The sequence below is a fragment of the Pavona decussata genome, unplaced genomic scaffold (genome assembly GCF_977016875.1).
Source record: "Pavona decussata unplaced genomic scaffold, jaPavDecu1.1 SCAFFOLD_16, whole genome shotgun sequence".
Taxonomy (NCBI): Eukaryota; Metazoa; Cnidaria; class Anthozoa; order Scleractinia; family Agariciidae; genus Pavona; species Pavona decussata.
In genome coordinates, this window is record NW_028145439.1 from 3,188,418 (window position 1) to 3,198,459 (window position 10,042).

The 10,042-nt window shown below is 40.9% G+C and overlaps 2 protein-coding genes across 3 annotated transcripts; both read left to right on the forward strand.

Annotated features, from left to right (window-relative positions):
• The first annotated feature begins 1,608 nt into the window (after nucleotides 1-1,608).
• On the forward strand, nucleotides 1,609-9,717 carry LOC146487370 (uncharacterized). Of its 2 annotated transcripts, none has more exons than XM_085085807.1 (3): nucleotides 1,609-1,668; nucleotides 7,987-8,052; nucleotides 8,977-9,717. In XM_085085807.1, the coding sequence occupies exons 1-3, from the start codon at nucleotides 1,624-1,626 to the stop codon at nucleotides 9,664-9,666; spliced, it is 801 nt and encodes a 266-aa protein (XP_084941933.1). In that variant the 5' UTR covers nucleotides 1,609-1,623; the 3' UTR covers nucleotides 9,667-9,717. The 2 variants fall into 2 exon arrangements, with proteins under 2 accessions (XP_084941933.1, XP_084941926.1); XM_085085800.1 differs by lacking the exon at nucleotides 1,609-1,668 and adding an exon at nucleotides 7,583-7,763.
• Nucleotides 2,925-3,810, forward strand: LOC146487371 (uncharacterized). Its single transcript, XM_085085793.1, has one exon. It carries the CDS (start codon nucleotides 2,961-2,963, stop codon nucleotides 3,663-3,665), a length of 705 nt encoding a protein of 234 aa, XP_084941919.1. The 5' UTR covers nucleotides 2,925-2,960; the 3' UTR covers nucleotides 3,666-3,810.
• Nucleotides 9,718-10,042: the final 325 nt, after the last annotated feature.

Genomic DNA, 10,042 nt, shown 5'->3' on the forward strand with positions numbered 1-10,042 from the left:
TGGGATAGCCAATGGCGGGCTGTTATTGCTTCATTCCTATTTTGTAGCGCACAAGATATGCAGCATTGAAAACTGGCGTCATTTTGCCGCCGGTTTTTGACGCACGAATTTAAACCAGCTGAAGTTCATGCAACATGCTGCGGGGACAAAATTTTGTCCCCGCATTTGGAATAAACACAACTGTGTTGCTCAGTTTTCAGGTCATTTTGTTGTACGCAATGATTCCGTCTATGTCTTCAGATGTTAGTTCAACAGACAACCAACGCTTCTAATTCAGTGAAGGATAAGACAGAAACCGGTATTAGTGCTTAGAAGATCCGGTGTTCTCTTTACTTTGATTGATGCTTATAGTGTGGTGACAATCGAGATGAATCACTGATATCTACATCGCTTTTAGTAGGGAATTCGAACTTAAGCAACGACGACGAAGACGGCAACGACAACGCCGCTAAACAATAGGTTTGATGAGGAAAAACAATCGCCCTACAAGTTCCTTTTAAATTTTAGTACATTTCTTTGCCGTCCTCTGCAAAACAACAAAGTTGAAGGACCAAATTCAAGGTTTTGTGGAACGCGATCCCTGACACGACGGTGAAGTTTTCCGCATTCTCTTTCTTCTTGAACTCGAACCGCGCCACACCTACCAATTTGGTTTCTGGGAAGTTCGCTGTTTGTGTCAAGTAACATGAGTTGAAAAAATCGCGAAGAAGAACCACTAAAAGACTAATAAAATGAAGTAATATTCTCAAGTGACGTTTTCGTTGCCGTCGCCGTTGTCTTTGCTTGAGTTTTGTATTATGACTAAAGCGTAAACAAATCGTAAGTTTTTGTTTCTTTAGACATCCAGAAAAGTCTTTTGCCGGGACTGATCCAAGCAGATTTCCGAGATATGAGAATTATTCAGTTTGCTCACGGTGTAAGTGGGACATTGTCGTCAGGAAAATGGGTAAAGCTATGACTAAATTATGTCCATTTCAAAAAACTAAAGTTGAAATAAAATTTCAAGACAGAATGCTATTGACCTCAATACAATGGAGATTATTTTGAGCCGATATCGCGTTCAGTGTATGTGTGTAAATTGAAATGAGCTCTATCGTTCCGCTGCTAAAACTGTTAAGAGTGAAAGATAAACTTCAGACTCATTTCAAAATAAGCAAAATAAGCTGCCACTAAAGCCTGCCGCACACTTGATAAAAGAGCTGCCTTACGAGGAATCGCGAGGCCACGCGAGCTGAGACAATTAGCTCAACTGTTTCCTCAAGTGTGCGGTTGAGTTTTCATGAGAATTTCGCCTCAACTGCACACGTGATGAAACAGCTGAGCTAAACGCCTCGTGAGGCAGTTTGCTCAGCTCTTTCGTCAAGTGTGCGGCAGGCTTTACCTGATATATTTACAGGATTCCTTCTGACAGTATATGTGACAAGCCGTTTGTTTTGCATTTGGAGCAAGTTTTGTGAAAAGATCAGTTTTCGTGTTCGATTTAATTGTTTACATTCCGTTGAGCCACAAAGCGTAGAGTGAGTACAAAGAAGAAGCTCAAGCGTTTGTTGATACCTCCGTCAGTTTATAGCGAATCGAGTTGAAATTTGCTTGCACCAGCTTATTCTCAGTGTATTCTCGGCAATGGCGTTGAAGATGGTTATACTATTTGTGGGTCTTGTCTTCCTTGTAAGTAAAATCGTCAAATCGAGTGCCACTCAATGTTTTCGCATTATAATCAACATGATCACATAGCTTCTTTTTTTAGCGGCGGGCAGTTTTTGCTTGATAACCTAATTAAAAGAACAAAAATCGTAAAGATATATTATCTCCAAATTGCACTATTTTTCGTTTGATTGTGAATAAAAATTAAACCGAAGATGTCGTTCGTTTGCCAGGGTTTGTCCGTCGCCGCAAACAAGTGCGGGAATCAAAGTTAGAAGGGCGGCTCTGTTGGATGGAAGATAAGAGTTTTCACTTGTACGAAATTTCCACAACCTTCCTTGATATTTGCTAATAGCTAGGTGAACACTGCAATAAAAAGAGCTAGGAGGTACCGCCAAGGCTTAAAGTTAGCTTTTGTTATACGAAACACAGTATAAACTCCTTAAAATAAGCCTTGGCGGTACCGCCTAGCTCTTTTTATCGCAGTGTTCATGCACGCACCTAGCTATTCGCAAATATCAAGGAAGGTTGTGGAAATTTCGTATATAAAACTCTTACCTTGCATCCAACAGAGCCGCTCTTCTGACTTCGATTCCCGCACTTGTTTGCTAAGACGCCCGACAAACCCTGACAAACAAACGACATCTTCGGTTTAATTTTTAATCACAGTCAAACGAAAAACAGTGCAATTTGGAAGGAATATATCTTTACTGCTTTTGCTAAACGAAATACAGTATAATCTCCTTAAAATATACTTTAGTAAAAAGAAAACGAATTATTTTCGTTGCTTTGCTTTGCCGTGCTATGCCTTGCAGTCCTTTGAGGAAGTTGCCGTTGTACCAATTTTTGGTTTGTTCGCGATAGATTTTACAGTCACCGCAAAAATTTGATGTCACGAGAAAGAAGCTTCCTCATGTAATTTATTAGAAGAAATGTTGAACAAATTTTTCAAACAAATACTATATCTTGAAATTTTAGTTTGTGTATTATGTGAAACAAGACTTCAAGCGGGTTTGTATTCAACAAAGTGACGTTTCTTCCGTTTCTTCAGCGGCTAATTTCTGTGAATTTGGCTGCAACTCCCTTTACGGCTGCCACCCCATTTCCCCCAGCCTTGGCCGCTAATTAACAGGAGTTCAACATTATTATGATCTAAGATTATAAAAACCATGATTCAGCGTAATTCGCGGATACAGGAGCTCAGTGGTATATAAGTCGTCCTTCAAAATAGGCTTAAAATGTTTTTGTAGCGTCAGCTCCCTCGTAGTGTTTCAGGCAGACTGTTTTCATATCTTTACAGCATTGTAATCATATAAATGATTCCTTTTCAGGTACATTCCTGTCCTCAACCGAAAGGCTTTCAGCAGTATCACACCTTCCACCCCTACTCCTGTCTGGATTACCTGAAACAAGGTGCCTCCAAGTGTGGTATCTACAAACTCTTTGACTCCAGTGGTAACAGCTATCCGGCTTATTGCGATCTACAGTCAGAGCCCGGATCTGCTTGGGCCTTGGTGATGTCTTGGAGCAACTCCAATCGAAAGCTTACACCTTTCCACTTGACTCCCTTCAAGTACAACGCTCCAGTGAACGAGAACGCCCAGAACTGGAATCTGTACCGCCTGAACTTGGCACGAATGAAGTCCCTGCAGAGTCACTCCAGTCACTGGCGAGCAACATGCAGTTATCCAACACACGGCGTTGATTTCAAAGATTACGTTCGTGGAAACTTCAAGGACTTCAACATAGTTGATTTCCTTGGAAGAGCGCAGTGCAAGAAAGTGGAATACATCAACATCCGAGGACACATTGGCATGCATCTCACCGCACGCTTCTGGCAGACTACTAATGATTGTCTCCTGCATATCGACAGTTCTACAACTGGTTGTCAGTTTAATCCAACTTCTGGTTCGGTGTCAGGTGAAGACAACTTCGGCCACCATCGGGTAATCAACCCCAAGTTCCGCTGTACAGAGAAGAATCACTCCACCACACAGTGGTGGTTTGGAGGACACCTCTAAGGAACAGTTTAACCGTGACCACATTCACTGGCCACCAAGCTTAAACCAGATAAGAAAACAGTAGAACTTAGTCATTAATAGATGGCGTAGACAAAAGACCAAGACGGTCAATCATAAAGCTGCTGAATAAAACCTTTTTAAGGAAGCTTTTGGGTGACATTTAATAGTGTTTTCTAAATGAGTTAGTCATTGACTGATCGGTTGAAAACTGGGCATGAAGCGCAAACAGGTTCCTTAACGTTTTTAACTTATAAAATGCTATGACTTTTGTGAAAGGTTTTAGTCCGGTGTACATACAGTGGGGTGACGTTGCAATTGAACCTGATCTGGAAAAGATGTTTACACATAACTATTGCAAAATGAAATGACCACTTCCTCTCACTAACCTTTCCTGTCTTCGAAAGGCCAGGGGGTATTCTAGTTAAATTTAAATGGATCGCGAAATTCTATTCGGAATTTTAGGGGAAATGGTCAATACCTTTCGAAGGAACTATTTTTATCTGTTCGGGATGGATGGTGGGACAGAATTCTTTACTATTCATCATTTCTTCTATCAGTTCCAGTCAAGGAGAGTCACCTTCCAACGAGAATCGCATGTTATTGAAAGCTTCAGTCGCCTCCCGATAACTCGGACCCTCGCTAACTCGAACCAAAATCAATTCCCCTGTATTTTCGCCATACATTTACTGTAATTTTACCATCAGTAACTCGAACCCTTGATAACTTAGACTGCAAACAGTCCCTTTCTGGATAGTCGGGAGGTCGTGCGAAAGAGCGCGAAAAAACTGGAGCGAACGAGCGGAGGAGGGCTTGGGGAGAGGCGGGAAAAAGGACTTCCACCCAGTCTCTTCTCGTTTAATTCTCCCCGCTCCAGTCTCGCTGCGCTGTGAGCGCACCCTCTCGACTAACCAGAAGGGGACTGCTTGCAGTCTATCGGGAACTCCAACCTCCCGCTAGCTCGAAGTTATTTTCCTTTGTGGTCATTTTTCTATATAATTTTACCCTCGAAAACTCAAACCATGTTGCTCAAGCCGTGACAGGTCAAACAAACAGTACTGCAGTCCAAACCATTGAAGTTATTTTAAAGCCGCCTTTGTATTATTTGCCTTTTTTTACATTAACAAAACGTGACAGTCCAGTTCAAGTTCCCAGTACCTACATAGTCTTCTCCTGTTGCTTTGTTTTGTTTTGTTTCATGTTATGCTACGTTCTGATCAGTTATAATTTGAAAATATTGTTCCATTTTCACTCGACTTCTCTATAATTAAATTTGATTCAAATGCGACTTTTTATGAATAGAAATACTTGAACTAAACACCGTTTTTTCCTTATTTTCAGTCATTTGCTCTCGGCCAATAACTCGAACTCCCGATAACTCAAAACTTTTTCAATTTTCCTTAAATGCTCGAGTTATCGGGAGTCGACTGTACCTAGAACACTTACAAGAACTTGATAACTTGGCTAAAATAAGAATGCGTTCAAAAACAGGGGAAAGAAAAGCTGAAAAGGAGAAAGATAATGACCAATACGATTGGTTACGACTTGTTACGGATGGATGACTAAAACCTTATAAATACCTACACATGCACACAGTACTGATGGAAAGCCAGAAATCGGAAAAAAAAATCTAAAGACAATCGACTCATGCAAAGAGGAATGGGACAGTACTGACAGTTCTGATGATGATGATGATGATGATGATGATGATGATGATAATGATGATGACGATGATGATGATGATGACGAGGAACTGTTTGCAGTGCCCTCCGAGGGGGGCCTTGAAAAGTAATCTTTGCTAAAAAGAGGGGTCAGGAAATTTTTCCAAATAATTAGAATTCTTCCCCCTGCCCCCTCCCCTGCCTCCCACATTTAATGACCGGTACGTACCGGACCCTCATTTTCAAACTATCACCGGTGACTTAACCCGCTGTTACACCGATGTTTCTCTCTTGGGAATATCGAGTATTTGCCGAGCATCAACGAAACGACACGAAAGCTTGCTGAAAGAACCACAGGAATGTGCAGACATAGCGACCAAAATAATTCTCGTGGTTGCCTTGACAATAGCAACAGGTTTCCGACGAGAAAAGAAAAGTGACCTTGGTCAGAAGTCCCCCGCTTATGTGTGAATTAATTCAAGCTAGCACAAACGAAAACTGCGCAAAATAACTGGATTAGGCCGGCACACATTTTAGGGACATGTTTCAGGGACTGAAGCCACTTGGTGTGTACCCTTGGGGCACTTGTTGCAGGGACAGTAAGCTCGTGCACACGAAGCGCATTGAGGCCTAAAAATCAAAGAATGCTTGACTTTGCTCTCCACATGTACAAAGCTCTTCTTTATGTATCAGAGTGTTGAAATTCGAACACTATGCCACTTTTTTTAAACGTCATGAAGAGTGCAGTGCTTTGCCCTTTTGTAACTGTGCCAGAAGAGACGCCAGGGCCTTCTTTTAGGTAATTTTCTTTCCATAATCGTTGTGATCCTTATCCCATAGCAGACGGTTATCTTTGTAGAATTCAATCAGCATTTTTTTGTGGTTCGTCCATTGAGGCCGCCATCTTGATTGACTGCTACTGAAGGGTCATGGGATAGCCAATGGCGGGCTGTTATTACTTCATTTCTATTTTGTAGCGCACAAAATATGGAGCATTGAAAACTGGCGTCATTTTGCCCCCGGTTTTTGACGCACGAATTTAAACCAGCTGAAGTTCATGCAACATGCTGCGGGGACAAAATTTTGTCCCCGCATTTGGTCTGTGTTGCTCAGTTTTCAGGTCATTTTGTTGTACGCAATGATTCCGTCTATGTCTTCAGATGTTAGTTCAACAGACAACCAACGCTTCTAATTCAGTGAAGGATAAGACAGAAACCGGTATTAGTACTTAGAAGATCCGGTGTTCTCTTTACTTTGATTGATGCTTATAGTGTGGTGACAATCGAGATGAATCACTGATATCTACATCGCTTTTATTAGGGAATTCGAACTTAAGCACCGACGACGAAGACGGCAACGACAACGCCGCTAAACAATAGGTTTGATGAGGAAAAACAATCGCCCTACAAGTTCCTTTTAAAATTTGGTACATTTCTTTGCTGTCCTCTGCAAAACAACAAAGTCAAATGACCAAATTCAAGGTTTTGTGGAATGTGATCCCTGACACGACGGTCAATTTTTCATTCTCTTTCTTCTTGAACTCGAACGCCACACCTACCAATTTGGTTCCTAGGAAGTTCGCTGTTTGTGTACAAGTTGGATGAGATGAGTTGAAATAATCGCAAATTAGCACCGATAAAATGAAATTATATTTTCAAGTGACGTTTTCGCTGTCGTCGCCGTTGTCGTTGCTGAAGTTTCGTATTTTATTATGGCTAGGACGTAAACAAATCGCAAGTTTTTGTTTCTTTAGACATCCAGAAAAGTCTTTTGCCGGGACTGATTCAAGCAGATTTCCGAGATATGAGAATGATTCAGTTTGCCCACGGTGTAAGTGGGACATTTTCGTCGGTGAAATGGGTAAAGCTATGATTAAATTATGTTTCAGTCAACAAACTAAAGTAAAAGAAAATTTCTAGACAGAATGCCATTGACCTCAATACTGAATGGAGATTATTTTCAGTTGAGCCAGTACTGCGTTGCGTACATGTGTATGAAAAACGAGCTCTATCGTTCCGCTGCTAAAACTGTACGTTGAGAGTTTAAGATTTTTATAGTCTGAATTAGTACAATTAAAACACTGGCGATAGACTTCAGATTCTTTTCAGAATAAGCTGCCATTAACTGGCTAATATATTTACAGGATTTCTTCTGACAGTATCTGTGACAAGCCGTCAGTTTTGCATTGTTAATCCAATACGTCACGATATCTTCCGGCGAGCAAGTTTTGTGAAAAAATTTTCGTGTTCGATTTGATTGTTTACATACCGTTGAGCCACAGAGCGTAGAGTGAGTGCAAGGAAGAAGAAAGCGCGTTTGTTGATACCTCCGTCAGTTTATAGCGAATCGAGTTGAAATTTGCGCGAACGAGCTTATTTTCAGTCTATTCTCGGCAATGGCGTTAAAGATGGTTATACTATTGGTGGGTCTTGTCTTCCTGGTAAGTAAAATCGTCAAAACAAGTGCCGCAATATTTTCACATTACTGATCACCATAATCACATAGCTTCTCATTTTAGCGGGCCGTTTTCAATTTCCTAGACAATCGCTATATAACCAAATTAAAAAAAAAAAAAACGAGTAAATATATATTTCCTCTAAATTGTACTGTTTTCCTTTTGATTGTGATTAAACGTTAAACCGAAAATGTCGTTCGTTTGTCAGGGTTTGTCTGTTGCGGCAAACAAGTGCGGGAATCAAAGTCAGAAGGGCGGCTCTGTTGGATGCAAGGTAAGAGTTTTTTTATACCAACTTTCCACAACCTTCCTTGATATTTACGAATAGTTAGGTGCGAAATATTTAAATCGCGTGTACACTGCGATAAAAAGAGCTAGAAGGTACCGCGGCCAAGGCTTAAAGTGAACATTTTTTAAAACAAAATACAGTTAAATCTCCTTGACATCAAAAATACTTAAAATATGTTTTAGTAAAAAGAATTGAAAATTGTTTTCGTTGCTTTGCTTTCCTGTGTTGTGCCTTCAGTCTTTGCAGGAAGTTGTCACTATGTAAATTTTTGGTTTGTGTGCGATCATCGCAAACATTTGATATCTTGAGTAAGAATCTTCTTTACATAATTCATTAGAAAAAATGTTGAAAAAATTCTCCAAATAAGTACAATACATAGAAAATTTAAGTTGTACATCAGTGTTCAACAAGCTTTCAGTCAAGTTTGTAAACAACAGAGAAGTGGCGTTCCTTCAGTGCATAAAGCGGCTAATTTCTGACGAACTTCAGTTTGACTGCCACCCTCGCCATTTCCCGTAGGGTGGCCGCTAATTAACAGGGGTTCAACATTATTATGATCAAAGATTGTAAAAACTATGATTCAGTCTAATTCGCTGGAACAGCAGACTTGCTCACAAGTCGACCTCATAAGTGATATAAAAAAATTCTTCTCTCGTAAGTCATTCTTCAAAGTTCTTCGTAGCTAGCGAAGCGAGCTTCAAAGAGGTTGCGCAGCGACCCAGCGAACGACGAGGCAGGAAAAAAAATTAAAGGACTTTTAGAAAGTCTACTGGTACAGGAGCTGGTGCCTAAGTCGTCCTTCAAAATAGACTTAAAATGTTTTAGTAACGTCAGCTCCCTTGTAGTGTTTCAGGCAGACTGTTTTCATATCTTTACAGCATTGTAATCATATAAATGATTCCTTTTCAGGTAAATTCCTGTCCTCAACCGAAAGGCGTTGAGCAGTATCACACCTTCCACCCCTACTCCTGTCTGGATTACCTGAAACAAGGTGCCTCCAAGTGTGGTATCTACAAACTCTTTGACTCCAGTGGTAACAGCTATCCCGCTTATTGCGATCTACAGTCAGAGCCCGGATCTGCTTGGACATTAGTGTTGTCTGTAAGCAATTTCCATCGCAAACTTTTTGTGTTCCAAAGGACCCCATTCAAGTACAACGCTCCAGTGAACGAGAACGCCCAGAACTGGAATCTGTACCGCCTGAGCTTGGCACGAATGAAATCCCTGCAGAGTCACTCCACACACTGGCGAGCAACATGCAGTTATCCAACACACGGCGTTGATTTCAAAGATTACGTTCGTGGAAACTTCAAGGACTTCAACATAGTTGATTACCTTGGAAGAGGGCAGTGCAAGAAAGTGGAATACATCAATATCCGAGGACACATTGGCATGCATCTCACCGTACGTTTCTGGCAGACTCATAAGGATTGTATCCTGCATACTGACAGCTCTTATACTGGCTGTCAGTTTAATCCAACTTCTGGTTCGGTGCATGAAGAGGACAACTTTGGCCACTATTACGTAATCAACCCCAAGTTCCGCTGCACAAAGGAGACCCACTCCACCACACAGTGGTGGTTTGGCGGACACCTGTAAGGAGCAGTTTAACCGTGACCTCATTCATTGGCCACCAAGCTTCAAGCAGCTCTGTAGACAAGAAAACTTAGACATTTATTGCTGATGTAGACAAAAAGCAGAGCCGAGAAGCTCAAAGATGAAAGCTCCTAAATAAAACATTTTTAACGAAGCTGTTGAGTGACTTTTACTGGTTTTACAAAATGAGTTAGTAATTTGAATAATCGGTTGAAAGGTGGACATGAAACGCAAACAAGTTCCTTAATTTTTTTAAATAACGAAATGCAAAGACTCTCTTTTTCTGTTAGGGAATACAACGTGGGACAGAATTCTTTACCATTTATCATTTCTTCTATCGGTTCCAGTCAAGGAAAGTCCTTCCAAGGAGAATCATACG

Coding starts and splice junctions, on each gene's coding strand:
- LOC146487370 (XM_085085807.1), top strand. CDS start 1,624: ATGGCGTTGAAGATGGTTATACTATTTGTGGGTCTTGTCTTCCTT. Junction 1,669..7,986: donor TTGTGGGTCTTGTCTTCCTT/GTAAGTAAAATC, acceptor TTCGTTTGTCAG/GGTTTGTCTGTTGCGGCAAA. Junction 8,053..8,976: donor GCGGCTCTGTTGGATGCAAG/GTAAGAGTTTTT, acceptor ATTCCTTTTCAG/GTAAATTCCTGTCCTCAACC.
- LOC146487371 (XM_085085793.1), top strand. CDS start 2,961: ATGATTCCTTTTCAGGTACATTCCTGTCCTCAACCGAAAGGCTTTCAG.